This window comes from Pipra filicauda, unplaced genomic scaffold (assembly GCF_003945595.2).
Source record: "Pipra filicauda isolate LSUMZ 115617 unplaced genomic scaffold, ASM394559v2 scaffold86_size2582843_pilon, whole genome shotgun sequence".
In the NCBI taxonomy this organism is placed as follows: domain Eukaryota; kingdom Metazoa; phylum Chordata; class Aves; order Passeriformes; family Pipridae; genus Pipra; species Pipra filicauda.
In genome coordinates, this window is record NW_024105053.1 from 1,733,640 (window position 1) to 1,752,904 (window position 19,265).

The 19,265-nt window shown below is 39.9% G+C and overlaps 1 protein-coding gene across 1 annotated transcript in view; it reads right to left on the reverse strand.

Moving 5' to 3' along the window:
* RANBP3L (RAN binding protein 3 like) overlaps nucleotides 1-16,649 on the reverse strand; it is a 34,373-nt gene extending 17,724 nt beyond the window's left edge. The window contains exons 1-8 of the mRNA XM_027745703.2: nucleotides 16,199-16,649; nucleotides 6,791-6,849; nucleotides 6,491-6,527; nucleotides 5,820-5,897; nucleotides 4,600-4,674; nucleotides 2,746-2,820; nucleotides 1,947-2,071; nucleotides 484-587 (exon numbers count right to left, since the gene is read on the reverse strand). Of these exons, the coding sequence (XP_027601504.1) occupies nucleotides 484-587; nucleotides 1,947-2,071; nucleotides 2,746-2,820; nucleotides 4,600-4,674; nucleotides 5,820-5,897; nucleotides 6,491-6,527; nucleotides 6,791-6,849; nucleotides 16,199-16,436 (791 nt within the window). The 5' untranslated portion in view covers nucleotides 16,437-16,649. The remainder of the gene's footprint in view (nucleotides 1-483; nucleotides 588-1,946; nucleotides 2,072-2,745; nucleotides 2,821-4,599; nucleotides 4,675-5,819; nucleotides 5,898-6,490; nucleotides 6,528-6,790; nucleotides 6,850-16,198) is intronic.
* Between the last annotated feature and the right edge of the window lie 2,616 nt (nucleotides 16,650-19,265).

Below are 19,265 nucleotides of genomic sequence, written 5' to 3' on the forward strand. Positions count from 1 at the left end.
CATCACAGCTTGCTATTTGTGCCAGAAGCACAATATTCTGTGAGCAGAAGTAGAGCGTCAATTGAATTTGGTCTTCCAAATCAATCTTATATGTTTTTCTCTATGCCTCTTGGGTCCAATATGCTGACATATTTTAGTAGTTTCTCAAAAGACTGAAACTTCCTGAGTTTCTTTACACCTTTTTATGAGGTGTAGCAGATATGCAATCAGAAGAGAGATGGCAAACCGAATAGTCTCTGGCTTGGTGGTTGCTAGTGAGAAGCAAACTGTCCCACAGAGGTTAATTCCAGTCTGGAGTCCATTTTTATGGCATGTGAAGCTCATGTTAGCACATGCAAACATTGGTACCACACACAAACATCACTGAACTCTGTGTGGGTGTGGATAACATTGGTTTAGTACTATGTTAGACATGAAGGATGAAAGGGCATGCCATCAGCCAAGTGATAAAATTATGTAGAATTATAATAAATAAAAACTTACTGTGTTGTTTGAGAGATAGAAAGATTTCTGGTAGTAGATGACCTCACTGCTGTTTTGGAACTTGCTGAATACTCAGCTGAGGAATAAGAGCTGTCTTCAGATAGCTAGGAATAATAAAACCAGATGGAGTAATTAGACCTTGTGTATTTTCTGCTTAAACAGATTTTCTAGAATCCAGGTACTGATATATAGATAGACAGACAACTATAGATACAGGTAGTTACAGGTAGATATGTGGTAGTTGGCAGAGCTTCCTCCAGCCAGTGCCCTGAATTAAAATGTTAAAATCTCACTTTCTAAAAAAACAAAATCCAGAAGACCCAAAGCTGATTTGCCCACAGAACCCTCACATCAGAAAGGTGGGACAGCCTGCAGAGAAGACATGGCTTTTCAAAGACATTCATCATGTCTTTGGGAAGGGCTCTACCCACGTTTGTCACAAGCGCACTGGTGGCTAAGAAGGCCAATACGAGATAGACACGTCCGGTTGCAAAAGGCACAGCAGAAAGACTCCTTAGATGGTAAATTCTACAAGACACGATTCTTTCTGCGCTGTCTTTTCTCCTCGAGAGTGATCCTGCGTGTGTTCTCAAAGGCATCAGCAGTGTTATAGATGGTGTGTCTCCAGACCTCCCGATTGGAGGCCAGAGTAGACCAGTTATGTTCATCAATGTGGCCAAGGCTGAGATGTTGTTTCAGGGAGTCCTTGTATCTTCTCTTTGGGGCTCCTCTCTTGCGACAGCCAGTGGCAAGTTCACCATAGAGCAGGATCTTAAGGAGGTGGTGGTCCTTCATCCTGGAGACGTGTCCTGCCCATCGCAGCTGTGTTCTCAGTAACATGGCCTCAATACTTGTGACTGCTGCTTGTTCTAGAACAGATGTATTGGTCACATAGTCTGACCAGTGGATGTTTAGGATTGTACGGAGGCAGCGTTGATGGAAGCGTTCTAGGAGACGCAGGTGGTGGCGGTAGATGACCCATGATTCAGATCCATATAAAAGAGTAGACAGCACAGTGGCTCTGTAAACACTGATCTTGGTACTTTTTTTCAAGTGTTTATTTCACAAAACTCTTTTATGAAGCTTTCCGAAATCACTGTATGCCTTTGCTAACCTGTTGTCTATCTCTCCATCAATCTTACCATCCGAGGAGATGAGGCTACCTAGGTAATTAAACTGTTGGACTGATTTGAGCTCTGATTGGCCAATGGTGATATGGGGATCAAAGACATTCAGCATGAGCTTAACACCATATCAAGTCAGTAATCCAACAATTCCACTGAGAATTGTATGGGAACTTTCTTGAAAATCATAAAGTGAAATAACTTGTTTTAAAACAGCACTGTTTTGTTTGGTGGGGGTTTTTTTATTTGTTTGGGGTGTGTGTGTGTGTGTGTGTGTGTGTGTGTTTTTAATTTGAGCTCCAAACATACATTAGCCAGGAAAATTATTTTTCTTTTTACCTGAACAGATGCTTCTTTCTTAGTCACTAGAGATACTACAGGATTTTCAGGACAGGTCATGGCTTGTGGGGGTTGTAAAATGGCAGGTCTAATGACATTCCGCAATTGACTTGGTGACAAGGATCCTTGCAAAATACAAACACAAAATATTTAAACAGAAACTTTTTCTTCACACCTAATCCATACCTGTATGTCTTGCCTCTTTAACTGAAAGTTTCAAAACATTTCAAAATAATATTTATTGTTGTTTACTTGCTACATATTCTGAAAAATTGTAATGCTTTCTGAAATACATGACTCTGCAGTGAAACCAACCCCTGTTACCCTATCAGGATAAAAAAGTAATGTGTTATATACATAAACATACATATTTGTGTTCATAAAATATATTTCTATTTATATATTTAAATATATATTTATATTCATACTTGTATTTACTGCTTTGTTTTAGATCTGTCTTCTGGCATTTCAGATTTAATACCTCCTCTGCAGATGCCAATAGGGTTTTTCATTGCCTTCTCTGGGAGTAGAAGTACTCAGAAGCATGGAATTTCACTATTCAAGGCTATATTCAGTTCTATTCGGTTATATTCAGTCCACTCAGCAAATAAGTAGTCAGAGTGATACTCAGACCAGAGTTCATAGGACATTTGCACTGTCAAATGAATAACCTATAAATTGCATAAAGACACTTAGCCTATCACTCATTATGGAAAATAGCTGATATTTTTATGTCTTCTAGATCTGTTAAGAATGTCTTTGTGCAACTACAATGAGAAACTCTTACAACGACAGTTACCTTCTTTTGTACTTTTTATGAAGTCAGGGTTTCTTCGAAGAAGAGCTGCAGTCATGAATATGTTATTCTTCTTTACTACAGAAAAGGAAATTAAACTTCAATAATTAATAATAACAAATTTTAATCATTAATTCATGTTTCTGTAACCCCTCCCTATTTTGGAGGTATCTGAACAATATTCTAACCTATCCATCTAATGAAGTTTTCCAAGATAGCTGTTTACTATCTGACTTTTACAAGTGGGTAGACTTAGGCACAGAAAGCACCATAGCTTTCCTGGCTATGTCAGAGACAGAAGTGTTTTGGATATTATTGAATGTTTTAAACTCAAAATTTTTTTCAGCTTTGGAGACTGGGTGCTGCTGTTTTGTATAAGTCGTTGAAATGGCAATGCCATCTAGTTGAGTTTTGGGCATTATTAAGATGAATAAACGAGGCCCAAGCATATGGGCATAAATAAATGTACCCTGTCCTATTCTGCTAAAAAGAGCTTCAGAATTACTGTAATAATGATGGCAATGCACTACTGATGCTTTCACTGTTTTAATAAAGATATCAAAGGCCAGTAAAAAAGTGATGACAACTATGTTGTCAAAGCCTAGAAGATAAGCAGGTTATTGTGTCTGTCACCAACATGTGGATAGCTGTGGAGCCAGCCAAGGATTGTTGGTAATAACATGCTGTGTGAAAGTACAGGATATGTACTTTTTGGGGGACGAAAGTCCTTGTTCTGGCTCCTGGAGATAAGCACAACACAGCACAGTGCAATCACAGGAATGAGGCTGAGAAGTGGGGATGGACTGTAGGGGGGATCAAGACCACCCAAGACACCCAAAGCCTCCAACTCATTTCCAGAAAGACTTGAAGAACAGACTGCTAATGGTAAATGATTTGCATAGAAAGTGAGAAACTTATAACAGGGTGGGAAAAACTTCTCTATAAAAAGGTACCCTCATGAACCCCAGGTGCATGTGCACACCAGGGCCCTGGACACCCCATCAGCTGAAGCTAGGACTAGTGATCTCTTTTTCTCTCTTTCTTTATCTCTCTCTCTCACTGTCTAATTCATCTCTCTCTTTCCTTTCACCCTACCCCTTTATCCAAAACCCACTGCTCATACTAGGAGATCAGGGACTAACTTGTACCAATTTCCATGCCAAGTATGTTATTTACTAATAAAACTTGTAACCTTTTTTGGACCGTCTTTCTTTTGCACCACAAGCATCTCTGAATCTTAGGTGCTCCCTTCCCCTTAAGGACATCATACTTGTCCTCAAATGGCACAACTGATACCCTACATACAATCACTACATTTTCATTGCAGAAACAGTGTGGTTTGTTGCTTTTGCAGTGCTGTGTCCTTTTATAATTGTTTAGAAATCCTTTATGCCACTGTCTGTCAAGGACCTGACTCTGGTAAGAGACATAAACTAGGATTCAAGACCACTTCATTGTTCCTGTTAGTGCTAAGTGGGAGAATACTCCCTGGGTCACTGGTTAGGTGGAAGACTGGATAGAAAATTATATTCCTATATTCCATCACCATTAAATTGCAAGCAAACTATTGATGTAATTACTGTAAGTACATTCTAGTTTTTTTCAAATATAATTTGTACCACATTCTGTAATTGCCTATTTGCAAATTATTCAAAGATTCCACCCCAACCCTGCAGGATGCAAAAAACATGTCTTCTATTGAAGTGCCAGTCCTCCTCCTAAAACATTCCTTTTTTCTGTCTAAATACCAGACTAGTCCAATGCACTTCAGCTATGTCCTGCTGAAAAAGCATTTCTGTACACCTCTTTATTGTAGCTAATACCTGCTTTTCTACATAAATGTTTATTTTTAATTACCTGTCTGGGAGGGAGGGAAGGTAGGAGGGATGGTAAAGGAAGATGATCTCCCTCTTTTCTGTGTGAGAGCCATATCTGAAAGAATAAGAGACTGAAATTATCATCTGTTTGGAGAATAGGAAAGATCAGAAAGATCAATTTTAGAGTTAGCCAGGTTGATGTCATGCCTTCAGTGACGGTAGAGTAAATTATTATCTGCTATCTACAAGCTTTATGAAGTAAACTGTTAGGTAATGTCTATACTGCTTATTCGGGGAGGTCTCTGAGGCTGAGGGCACAGCCTGGCTCAGGCACACAGCTAATCCCCTCTGTAACTGGAATTCTGTCCTGGAGACCTCCAGCTGGAGAGATCCAAAACAGAACCAAGGAGTGAGCTATCACTTTAACAGTGCGGGCAGTCAAGAGGTCAAATACTCAAGTTTCCTTCTGCACCCCATGTTATCATAGGAATACCCTACAATTTCTACCATATATATGATTTTTTTTTTTGTATGATCTCAGTATAATTTTCAGAGTAAACCAAGCTTAGCATATCTTAAATCCTCTGAGCTACATTCGGGTGTGTCACAGAACTATATAAAACAAAAAATAGTGTACACTATAATGTATTAATACACATAGTGTACACTATGTGTATTAATGAATTATTAATTTATATTAATAATTAGAACATATCAATGCCTAAATTCAGAAGTACCTTTCTGGTCCCATCCACATGTTACATAAACATTGTAAAAAACAGATCAGTCCTTCTGCACTCAGTGATTTGTTTGCATTTCCCATGGAAGCAACATACAGTCCTTGAAGGGCCTTGCCAGTTAGCTGTTTGCTGGACAGAAGGAGGAGCCCTTTTGGAAACTGCTTTACATTTTTAAGTATTGCCCAGGGAAAAAATGCTGATCTCTTCCAGAAGCCAGGGAATATCGCTCCTTTCCAGCTTTCCTCCTCCCTTGACTGTGTGAGCAACTCTAGAAAATTATATGAAATATATAGATTTTTCAACTTTGTGTAATTATATAAGTATGGAAAAAGAATATATTTTTACTTAAAAAGGTATTTATTGGAAATTACCAGTGAGTATATCAGTGTTTAATTTTCATGACTTTCAGTATGCCTATAGTGCAAAAACATTTCTTAGACAGGAAAATTTATTCTCTTCTTCACCAGATAAGAATACGGAACTACAGGAATTAGAACATGACAGGAGCTAAATGTCATACCAATGTTAGGCTGAGCGCCAGACTTTTGGAAAGTAAAAGATGATGATCTTGCACGTTTTCTGGAACAACTAATGACATCTAGAGAACAGGAAATATAATGTTATGCAGAGACAGGTTGGCAGGAGATTTCAGCACAATCTTATGATATAGAATTAAAACCTGAACACAATAAATTCTAGGACTGACTTACAGAACAGATTTAAGGCAATACCTAAGAGCAAGAGGTCTTTGGAATCTCAGTCAACACCTGCCACAAAGCCCTAGGGAGTCTTCTTTATTTCTACTAAGTTCAGGGAACTCAAAGCAAGCCCTCAGAATCAGTTCATAGCCCAGAAGACATTAAGAATGAGAAGTTATACTATAATGCTGCCTAAACAAATAGAAAAGGCAGTGAGAAGCTCATGAATATGTTTGGTCAATTTTCAGGGCTTCTGGAGTTGGTCTTTCTGGTAAATATGAGAGTTAGGACGGAGGAATTCTTGAGGTAAGACAGGGACATGTATATAAGGACATAGTAGGTTGCTTTACAACCCACAGGGTCTTAGTCCACTGACAGGCATTTGCCCCTGCTCCTACAAAGTAAGGGTGCAAACACTGTTTTCCCAGGCAACAGTCAGACCTATGAATAACCCATTGTGTATTATACATGAAGTGTATAAAGAGGTTATTACCATTTTCAGCTTTGCAAACTGGGTCTTCTGCAGGACGCTGGGGGAAAAAAAAAAGGTATGGAAAGGTCAAGGAAAAAAGAACAGTCATTTTCTAGACCAAGACACAAAGTATACCAGTTCAGCATATATGCATTAAAAGCAGCCTTGTTTGTACTTTCTACTCTTCCCTGTTCTATTTTGAGATCACTTATTACAAGTCTTAGCCTGGGCTAAAATCTTTTACTACTACTAGGATAATTTCTATAGAAACCCCATTTCTCAGCAATTTTCATCAATAAAGTAAAAAAAAAAGCTTTTCACCTTCAAAAGACGATCCTTCTTTTCAAAAACAAATGTTGGCTGGGCAAGCACTGATTTCTCTGGAAAAGAGATCATTTTTAATAATAGTTCTGTAATAGTACTTCTCAACCACAGTTTTGAAAATGCTGTGCAATAACAAACAGCATTTATCCTTTTGAGACAAAGGAAGAAAATACAGAGCTGCAGTGATGTACAGCACAGTACATCAATTTTTTTAAAAAAGCTATAGTCCTCAAATCTGAGTGTGAGTTTTGCCTAACCAGATGCCATGGGATTTGACCTCATATATTTTAACAATTCTTTTAATGAAAAAGAAAAAAAATGTGCTTGTAGCCTTTACAAACAACATCTGCCATCCTTTAAGAACTAGAGTGAACTGCATCTTTGGGTGTCAGAAAAGTGCAAAGACGTGACATGTAAAATATCCCTAAAGGAAAGAAAACAAGGAAATGTGTTACACTTGGCCTCTCAGCTATATTCACACATCCCACTCTTTAGGCTTCAGGGAGGTGAATGCTTGGTGTTAGTTTTAATGTGTGAGTATGATATATAAACATAGGAAGCTCTGTAAAGCAAATTCTACTCTCAGCATACCTCTGCATTTCTTAGTCATGACTGAAAAAAATTTTGGACCCATGTTCTTTTTTCCTATGAAACATTTTTCACCACACATTTGCCTCACATCAGATTTTGTGTTGATTCAGGGTTCACCACTTCTACATCTTATACAACTTCTTGAGGCTACTTACTTTTCTAAGCTTGTGATCTGCACAGCCTGTGCAACCCTAATGGACTAAATTTGGTTGTCAGGTTAAAAGAAGAAGGGGTTTTCACCAGCATCACTGGTTAGTGGCACATTTATTATTCAAATAAATTGAATAATTAATGAGCAAAGAAGCAGACACAAATAGATTTTTTAGAGACTACCACATTCAGGATTTATCTCATGCTAGCCTGAGGTATCTGTAATGTGCAGTCAATAGGAACAATCAGCTTCTGAGTATGAGCATGTTTTAGCTGTGTACTTCAGATGTTTAATTGGAACCTAAGTGCGTGCATTTCTCTCCATGGCTGATAAAGACAGACTTGTATGTCCACTGAACTATTTGACTGGTTTCTGGCCAGAGAAATTCCACACTTGTTAACTTTTTAAGTGACATTTGACAGAATACTTATCATGTACACCACATATTTATAACACTAGCTTCCTCTCTTACCTCTTCATCAAAAATGTCCAAGTGAAAACATATTTTTATCTTGGCTTGCACACCCATCTGTGACGAAACCACTCTAGCATTGATATTAATTACTTAAGGGTTTAATAAAGCAAACATCAACCTATCATGGAGGAGTTAATATTACTACATAAAAATATTTTCAATAATCAAGAAAAAAGTAAACATTGTTAAAATAAATGCTTCATTTATGTAAACAGGGGCAAGAAGCATGAAACTATTACTCTAAACCAAAGATATACAGACACAGGAGTAATAACTAATACAGTTTTGCTGTTGTTAAAGTTCATTTTATATTTACTGGGGCATTATGTGTGTGTAAAAGACAGATTTTAGCAAACTTGACATGCTTGGCAATGCAAGTCTAGTTGGTCCTTAAAGAAAAAGCAGAAAAAAGTTCACATTGTTCCTCTGAAGAAAGATAACTCTCTGTCACTCAAAGTTGAAGAAAAATTCCATAATCCAGTTGTATCTGGGGTCCACGGCATGGCATGAGATGGAGCAATTCCACTTTTATTCACTAGAGGGGAGTGGCATACATAAACAACAGTATTTCACTGAAATATGATTTTTTAAAAAGAAAATAGGCTTTTTCCTGTCCCCTTAAAAAAGAAACAAGCAAACAAACAAGCAACGCTGGTATTCTTATTGAATTAAGGAAAAATACAAAAATTAAAGCTTGACTATAGAAACTTTCATATTCTCCACTTTAATTCTCAAAGCTCAAAAGCTTGCAATATTTTTAAAGGTACATTTTCTACTCCAAATAACAGAGTTAGCAAAGAGTGAATTACTGTGAAAAAGGAATTGACTTTCTATCACAGAGTGAACTTTTGATGGAGCTAAAAGGCTGTAGGAAGTTTGAAGGAATCAGGAAAGTTCATTATGTTTTAAACGACAACATTCCAATAGTAGTTTAAAACCCAGAAGTTCCTGAAGAGAAAATTATAACTGGTTGATTACCAACAAAATCATGTGAAGCTACCATATAATGGTATCTCAAGATAAACAGACATGTTTTAATGTTGAAGTAAATATAAAGGATATGTCCCATCAACTGCTCTTGAGCCAAAGGGTTGCCTGTAGATTTAGTCAGAGGATGCTGGGGTTGCCACAGTTATTTATAGTTGTTACAGTTCTATATTGCTTCTACACGAATCAAGAAAACCTTTTCATAATTCCTGAAGAGTACTCCACAAGAAGAGTACTCTACTGATTTTACTCATCAGTAAGACCTTCACTCTTCAATCAGGCTATTCATAACAGGGTTTTAAACATACATTTGTGTTAACCATGTATGCCTACAAAGCATAAATTTCCAATTACATTTTCAACTTCTTAGATATTCAAGCATGAAATATTTGCAGCTGACCCCCACAGAAAAAGAGAGGCAGAATTTCTTGTGGATGTAACACGAGGGCATCAAGGATTTAACAGAATTGTGTCCACGTGATAATTTTAACACGTGCAGATGGTGAGTACATCTGCACTTCTCCCCTTCATTTTCTGCACTAAGTCTGATGCTTCCAAGGTGGATGACTGTGCCGGGAGGAAGAAAAGTCTTTCTGCACCCTCTGCTCTTGGCAGCACTGGGGTCACCCAGCCAGACAGTGCCAGACTCTGCCCCAGGGAATAGGCAGCAGCAGCCAAGGCTGGGTACAAGCAGATACAGAGGAACAGGGATGGGGTGGGCTGGAGCCATCCCACTCATCATCACCAACAAGACACAGACAGACACAGGCTGGCTAGTGCCAGGTTAGGACTGGGCCACTCTGGTCCTCAGCAGCTCGGCACTTGCACACAGAAGAGCCTGATGGAAAAGTTACCAGAAGAACATGCCAAATGAGCTGCCTCTGGCTGCAGGGACCGGAATAATCCACCAGCCTCAGCCAACAGTCCAGACACAGAACCTATCTGTTTGCCCATGCATAATCACCACAGACTGGGCTCTCTTTCCCTTGCTACAGGTCCCCTGAAGCTGTTGAATTAGAAAGGTCTTGGCCTAACGTTTCCTGTATTCAAAGTTCAACATAGGCCCTTGCCTGTAAGATGCATTAAAGTGTCCAATCCCTCTGCTTAAAATCTCACCTGGATGGCCTCCTGGCTCAAGCCTCCTGTCCTGCACAGAAGCACTGTCAAGTGTGCTCCAACCTGAGCTACTGGTGACATGGAAGTCACCCAGGATGGAGCCTGCATTTATAAAGTTCCATTTGAAAGAGTCATTTTGGGAAAAGTTGTTGGCTGCTGCCTAAGAAGCACTGCCAGAATGACATACAAGAAATAATGTAAAATTGCTTTTACCAGCCTTGCTTGTATCCCAAAAGCCAGCATTGTCCATGAGATGTAAGGGTCTCTCCGTTTTAGCTGTGACGTTCCACTCTTCATTTCCACTGCTATTGCTTTTTCTAAAGCTCTTGAGACTTCACAAAATATATACATTAAAGTAGGTAGGACACTGATGGGTTTAAAATTTTTAGAGTTGTTATTATTATTGTTCCATCTTGCCCTAAACACAGATAAATGATCCTTAATTTTTGAGGGCTAAGGACATAGTGGAGAGAATATAAGGCCATATCTGTTTAATTTTCAGACAGTCCTATGCCTGAAATCATATGTGAAAAGTGGTGAGAATTCTATTCCTCCCAAAGAAATGCAAAAAAACCCAAAAATCTTTAAGAAGGTAAGATGGCAATTGTTATCTCAATAAAGGTTTTTAATTTCTGACTTTGAAACCATTAATTTTTATGTTTTTTCATTTTCAGATTAAAGGAAAAAATTTTTTAAAATCAGTTGCATCTTCACCATTACCAACCTTGACAGAAGTCTGAAAATATTTTAATTCATATTCATACCACATACTTTCACATTTTTATGTCTAAAGATGGACCTGCTGCTGGCCAAGGCCAAGCCCACCAGCCAACAGTGACAGCGCCTCTGGAATAATGGATTTAAGAAGGGGGAAAAATTACTACACAAGAGCAAACACAGCTGGGAGAGAGGAGTGGGAATGCATGAAAGGAGCAGCCCTGCAGACACAAGGTCAGCGAAGGAGGAAGGCAAGGAGGTGCTCCAGGCACTGGAGCAGAGATTCCCCTGCAGGCCACGGTGCAGAGCATGGTGAGGCAGCTGTGCTCCTGCAGCCCATGGGGATCCACAGGGGAGCAGAGATCCACCTGCAGCCCATGGAGGACCCCACACAGGACCAGGTGGATGTCCAGAGGAGGTTGTGACCACATGGGAAGCCCATGCTTGAGCAGTCTCCTGCCAGAACACATGGTCCCATGGAGAGAGGAGCCTACTGGAGCAGGTTTGCTGACAGGACCCCCAGGAGCCCATGGGGGAGTCACACTGGAACAGCCTGTTCCTAAGGACTGCACCCTGTGGGAGGGACACACACACTGGAGCAGTTCGTGAAGAACCACAACCTTTTGGAGGGACTCCTGTTGGAGAAGTTCTTGGAAGACTGTCTCCTTTGGGCAGGGCCCCACGCTGGAACAGGGGAAGAGTGTGAGAAGCCCTCCCCATGATGAAGAAGGAGAGGCAGAGATGACATGTGATGAACTGAACAAAACCCCCATTCCCCATCCCCCTGCTCCACTCAGTGAGAGCAGATAGAGAAATCAGGAGTGAAGTTAGTGCTGTGAAGAGGGGAAGAGTGGGTGGGAATGTTTGGGGTTTTTTAAGATTTGGGTTTATTTCTCATTACCCTACTCTGATTTGATTGGTAATAAACTAAATTAATTTCCCAAAGTCTAGTCTGTTTCACCCGTAACAGTAAATGCTGAGTGATCTCTCCTATCTTGACCCACAAACCTTCTGTTATGTTCTTCCCCCTGTCCAGCTGAGAAGAGGAGTGACAGAGTGGCTTTGGCGAGGATCCGGCATCCAGCCAGCATCAACATACCACAACAGTAAATAACAAAACAAATCAAAACAAAAAATCCACCCCTCTTGATGAAAAATCATTTTTCTCAAATGGAATATGACACTGGAAAATTGTAAAATCTTTAAATAATGGCACTGACCTACAAAACCTTTACCTGCATTCTGCTTTCCTTCACAACATCCTAGTAAGCATTACACAACATGCAAAAACTACGACATGAAAATTTATAATCAGATTATAATTTTATCCTATCATATGATGACTCTGACGTAGTATTAACAAGTTTCTGTGCTCTGATATGCTATAGCATGAATTTCAATAGCTTTGCACATTACTGCGATAATTCGCAACATTAAAAGCAGAAACACTACTGTGTTTTGATGTTATAGCTTAGACTGCTGGTACTCAAGTCACAGAACTCAAACCAAGAAAAGTTAATCAATAATAACAAAATCTTGCACATAACATTGCCACTTTCCTGGTTTCACATATAAATTAGGTCAATGGGATCATGTAATTTGGGAAGATGTTGGGAAGACAAGTAGATTTACTGTGACTTTAGTTTCTACAGCCCCAGAGATAGTTTTGTATTACTAAAACTAAATAAAAACCACAAGGAAAAGCTCTGACTCTGTCACTTATGAATATATGTTGTTTAAAACTGGTTACTTGAAAAAACACTCAGACAAAATTTGTGGTATTTTGTGGCAATATACATGAAGAAAAAGCAACCATCCACTAGCATTTAAGGGGGAGACATGGATCCAGAAATTTATATAGTTCCACTCAAAAAAAGAAATTATTTTATCTATTCTAGACAATCATCTGTCCATTAACACTTGGCCTCAAGAGTATCAGAGTTAAACTGTGTACTTATACAACTAATTTTTGTTCAATATGCTGCAAAAATATAGAAAACTACACCTATATTTTGGGCAGTAAAACTGCAATGACAAGGAGGAGAGAAATACATATAGTGAAAATAAGCAATAGGATAAACTAACAAAATACTTTGCCCTCTAAGCTCAGACTCATGTTTAAATACTGTTTCTGGCTTTTGATACAAAAAGATATCTGTCAGTATTTCCAGAGATGGATCATTTTCATTTGAAAAGAGGTGAAAAATAGCAAAAACCTTCTGGCTGAGGACTTCCCAAACCTGCAATAAAACCATGGTTTCTCTTTTGAAAATACTCACTGGAACTGGTAACGTAAAGTAAGAGTCAGTTCACAGCCAAACAAAAGTGCCACAATGCTGCCAGCCATCATCTCAGGTCCCTCAGTGACCTCACTACATAAGCCAGGCTTTCCTCTGCCTAAACTTAGGTAAGGAAGACTACATGAGGCAAAATTGAGGTGTCCTAGAACAGTACTTTATGCATCCAACTTAATAAAAGTTAAAGAAGTATAGAAAAAGGTTTATAAAATTTCACATTGCTGATCCCAAGGAACAGGTGTGTTTCTGGAAGCACTGGAGAGTTGTGTGCTCTGGTGGAACTCACATGCACAGTTGTGGCTGGTCAGTACCTTTGAAAAACCAGGTCACTAATTTAAGACCCTAAATATGGGTCTAAATAAAGCTTCTTTCAGATTCTCATTTATTACCCTTCACGCTTTTAGTTTTTGCTTATGGAGTATATTCAGTACTTTCTAAGACAACTCTCTTGAAAATTAAGATCAGTTTTAATGCCAAGACTGCAGGATTTTCCAAGCAAATTTACTTTTTTTTTTTACTAAGACATCATAAGATTGATTAGGTCCTTTGCATCTATCTATTATATTTATCCATTCCATGTACATAATGGGCTTTATTTAATCTGTAAACACTAAAACCAAAATGGGAAAATAAAACAGGGTCATAAATCAAATGAAATTCTAATCTGGTCAAATCTCCAATGCTAATCAGAAGAATTTTCCATACACAAAGGTACCAGAGATTGCATGTTGCTATAGAGTAACATCCAGGTTCAGTATCTTACTCATAATTCCAGACTTGTATGCTAATGGAATTTTTTTCTTCTATAATACCCTTCTGAGTGTCAGTGAAGTAATAAATTTGGAACAATTTCTCATGAATCCCGATTTTCCAAAAATATTCAATAGAAATTGTTCTAACTAATCGGTTCAAAACCATGTTGAAATGTTTTATGTGAAAAAGTAGTCTCAGTATTGTTAAAATAAAGTACTTCAAACATATGGGGATTAAATTTTGGACAAAGTCTTTTACTATTTTAAAAAGAACGTTGCTGAGAATTTTATTTCTAGAGAACTTAAACATATACCAGAGATATTTGGCCTTGCTACAGAAGTGACTGTACTGCAGTGGCCCACAAAGAGACTGTGTGCTGTTCACTCAGTGTTAAATATGAAGTGCACATTGCTTATCTTGGGTTCAGACATCATCCTCAAAATACAGGTTGGGGAACTGATAAATAACTTCGCACATCCCTGTTTGGATCAACAGAGGGTACATCATCAAAGAAGTCAGTTTCTGTTTCCACCACTCAGAAAGAAGAAAGGGAAAGTTCATCCAACTGACTATTGCAAAATAAAATTTCTGAAAGAATTTTTCCTGGGACAACTTTACTGCATTGTTAGGACTCCAATCTTGCACACTCTTTGTTGTAGAAATAGTTCACAACCCACATAAATAATTTCCCTGTCATCAGTGACACCAGTTATGAGAGCAAGGATTCTTCATACAGGCACAGTTGTGCATAGTCAGACTCAACTTTTGAGGACATATTCATCCTCTCTTAAGTCGCTCTTCTCAATGCTACAGATTCTAAACATAGATATGGATCAGGGTGGAAAGGGTTCTTTTATTCAAACAATTCCATCTAATACTCCTAGATCCCACTGTGGTTTATAACATACCATACGAGATTTAAAATTAACATAGTTCTCTTCAGCCATGAAAACTCAGATGACAGCTTGCAAAAGTGTTTATAAATACAGCATATGTCACACCCACTCATCTCTGTAGAGCACAGTCCTCATCTTTATATGGGCAAAACATAAACAGGCATTAAAAAAAAAAACAATAAAATTCACCCTATTTCAGCAATACTTTAATGTAATTTCTGAGAGAAATGAAATCCAGTTGGCTTTATTTCAAAACATTAGAGTAAAGAAAACATTTTTGGGAGTCTCACCACTACGGAGAAATTCTAGCAGTGACTCAATGCCAGAAGTAACTGTGTCACTAGACCAGCGAGACTGCGCCAAAGCATGTAACCAAAAATTGGTTTAGAAACACTGAAATTTCTGACATCCAAGCGCTCAGCATTTTTAATCTATCATAAAAGCCTGTAAAATACTCAATGCAAGGGCGATAAAATTCATAGGCATATAAAGTGTTACCAATTTCAGGGCATTGTACCAACATCTAATTTTGTACATCCCTACGAAGTAGCATAGAAGTAACACTCAGGGGTTTTGTGCAGAAATTGAACTATACAGGTAATAAGGCCATGACTGAACAACACTCACACATCCTTAAATTTCAGTTAGTAAATTGGACGGTGTGCTCAACATTAAGCAAAAACTGAAAGGCTGATCAACTGATAAATTAGCTCAAGCGCTCTAAACTATGTCAGTTGTAGCACCAGGTTTAGACTTTGAGAGTGCCCACTTCCTCTTCCTAATTTGGGTTCTTTCATCAACCTGTGTGGTAAAAAATGGTTGGTGGCATCATCTGCAAAAAATCCTTAATATTAATGCCCGTTTCTTTATGCATCCTCTTAAAAACTGATACTACTAAAATTTCAGGTAAACCATTCTCAATTCATGGCCTTCCTCACTACCTCAATGACAAAAGATTTTGCTGCCTACCTCTGTAGTCAGACATCTGTCTGAGGAACTAGAACAGCGGGAGAGTTTTGTTCTCGCTGTGCATGGCAGGTCAGGGCAGGAATGGCCAGGAAAACAAGCACTGCTCTCAGGTATGGCCGGGATGCAAGTGCTGTTCCCACCCATTGCCAGGCCCAGTATTTTGGAAAGCTGCAGAAAGCTTAAATGGCAGGGGAGCCAACACTGTCAGAAGCATGGAAAGGCCACACACACTATCTAGTACTGTCCTTTCCTCAATTAAAATAAAAATTGGAGATTTCTGACAGATTATCACTAGAAACTTGCAATAAAGAAAGCACAGCCAGCCAAGCTCTTATTTTCCGTTATGCACAACACTGTTACCAACCAGGCACATTCTTTGTGTTTATCCCATTCCCCAGAAAACTCTGGAGGAAAACGAGAGACATGCAAAAGACGTTAGTTGACAAAACCTACCTGTATAGCATTCCTCCTGGGGATCCAACGTGCTGCTGCAGGAGCCACGGCAGGGCCTGGGGACGGTCTCTTCTTTCAAGTGAGCAGCTTGGTGCAGAGCCCGGGGACCACCGGACCGGTCTATTCTTTCGGGTGGGTCAGGCTTAGCCTTCTCACTCTGCCCAGGTCTGACTGAGAAGTCACAGCTAGCACAGGAATGTCGCTTGCCTTTGCAAGCAGGAATGGGCTCATTTCTCATTGTGAGGTCAGCATAAATATCCTTTTACGGATACACGTAATCATGTATGTTTTATATATATATCTGTATATAAGTCGTAGTTGGGTCTAGAAATCTGTATTTGCCCTTATCAGCTGTTCCCCAGGCCAGCCACCCTTCAAACTAGTCAGCGAGGCCCCGGACGCGCATTCCGGGCAGGCACTTCCCGGGAGGGAAGGAGGGATGAAGGGGCGGCGGCGGCGGCCGCCGGGGACTGCGGGCGCTGCGGCCGGAGAGCGGTGACAGCTCGGGCTCGGGGCCGGCTCCTCGCCCACGGGGCGGGCCCTGGGAGGGGACATGTAAAGCCAGGCACATGGACGTGGGGAGGGAGAGAGGGCGGGATGGGGAGTGGCGCGAACGGCGTTTCCCGGGAGCTGCTGAGAGCGCCGGGGTTCAGCCGCGGAGCGGGGCGTGAGAGGCTCCCAACGGGTGCTGTGCCTGGTATTGATTTTACTGGGCTCTTTGTTTTCCAAAAGGAGATGAAATATCAAGCAAGGCAGCCGAGCGCTGTGATTGTTCCCGTGCTGACGTGAACCAAGTGCAGCGTCAGCAGAAATAGGTGTTGCGGTCCCCTCCTTCCAGATGTCCTGCGAGTTCAAAGCCTCACCCGTGCCTCCTGCTGCTCTCTTAAATGACAACAGCCCCAAATTCTTCATGTGGGAGCAATTTCAGGCCATTTTATTTTGCAGGCCTGGTGTCAAACTGTCTGTAATCGTAACAGTTAAAGAAAAAAAGGCAGGCATTTGCTAAAAGTTCATCAGAATCATATGTGCAGTCAAATCTAGGTTCTCCACACAGCCACTATCAGATGTTTCACAGAAAAAGATGTAAGAAGTCCTAGAACAGGCAGATGCTCAGTGATTTTCCATAATTATGACACCCAGTGTGTGTCATAACTTCTGAAGTTTTAATGTTTTATACTTATATTGCATATTCTAGTCACCTTCTAGGATAAACTCTTTAAAATTTTTTGATCGTTATTGCTCTGAAGTGTGCCATTTTACCCCTGCTGCAATAGGATCATGTAAAAACTTTTACGTGAAAAAGACCTCTAAGATCATCAAGTCCACCCCTTAACCCATCACTGACAAGTCCGCCACTAAACCATGTCCCCAAGTGCCACAACTACACACCTTTCAAATACCCCCAGGAGTGGTGACTCCACCACTTTCCTCAGCAGCCTGTGATGACGACCCTTTTGGTGAAGCAATTTTTCCTAATATCCAATCTCCTAGATCAACTTGAAGCCACTTTCTCTTGTCCTATTGCTTGTTACCTGATAGAAGAGGCTGACCCCCAGCTGGCTACTACCTCCTTTCAGGTAGTTGTGGAGAGTGATAAGGTCTCCCCTGATCTTCCTTTTCTCCAGGTTAAACATCCCCACTCATCAGACTTGTGCTTTAGACCCTTCCCCAGCTTCATTGCCCTTGTATGGACACACTCCAGCCCCTCAATGTCTTTCTTGTAGGAAGGGTTCCAAAATATAGCATTTGAGGTGCAGAACTATCAACCTTAAATGTTAGTATTGGGTATTTTGGGGAACTTCAATTATATGTGCAGCCTCTATCTAAACCCTACTAAGCCTTTGACTTGATGTGTGCATTCTGTCAGAACATTCCACAGTCATCGTACTGCATGAAGTTTGCCAGTTTTTATTTTCCAAATTTCCAACTTAAGTTGAATGCTGCCTGATTAGTATTATCTTCAACAGATTAGTATTATCTGCAACAGATTAGTATTATCTACAACAGTCCTATTCTAGCTTCTGAACAACATTTTAGTGTTTTATACTTATATCACATATTCTAGTCACCTTCTAGGATAAAGTCTTTAAAATTTTTTGATCATTATTGCTCTGAGAATTGCTTCTGCTTCTGTTACAGTTTTCAAGCCTCAAATTCAAGAACACTCTTCTTTAGACTTAAGAAGTGTCTAAATAATTGACATATATCCTTACTTTTAACATTTCATTTATGAAAATGGAAATTAATCAAGAGTTAGCTTCTCCATAAGTAGTTTTTCATCACATCATGGTGAAATTAATTTTGGATTAAGAGAGAGAACAGTAAAAAGCAGAGGAGTTGGCTGGGTCTATTCTTGATTAGTCACAAGATAAATTCTTTATTTCTTCAGGCCTCCAAATGGTGCAAGGTTCTTTTGTAGGCAAAGTAACAATGAACCCTAGACCAAAGTCATTATAATCTAATTATGAGTCTAGCAGTTTTGTGAACACTCGATTGTAAAAAACAAAAGCAAGTGTTTGCAATTAGCATTCAGTAAAAGTCCTGAAAATGCCTGCATGTGTCCTGCTGTCATTTTAACCCCTTCCCACACTTCTTTTCTCAGACCATTTCAAATGCTGTCTGTGTGAAAGACTTTCTGGTCTGCCTGTCTGTTCAGCTGTGTGGTACAGCTGAACAGAGGGGAGCTCAGTGAGGTAGCTGAGTACATCCCTATTAATGCTCACAGCATGTTCTCCTTTCACCTGCTCCAAAGGCACGGCCAAGAGCTGGGGTTGCAATACGTTTGGTCTTTAAATAGGAAGGACATTCAAAAAAGTCTCCTTTTCTCCAAAATGGACAAACCCAAAGTCCTCAGGTGCTCCATCAGATTTGTTGACCTCTGTGAGACCTTCACATCCTGCTCCACCTGCAGGGCCCAGCACTGCACATGGTGAGGCCACACAAGGCTGAGCACAGCGGGATCATCCCCTCTCTGGGCCGGGTGGTTGTGCTGTGTTCGAAGGATCCTGGGATGTGTTTTCCCCCTGGGCTGCCGGGCCACACTCTGCTGACCCACACTGAGCTCAGT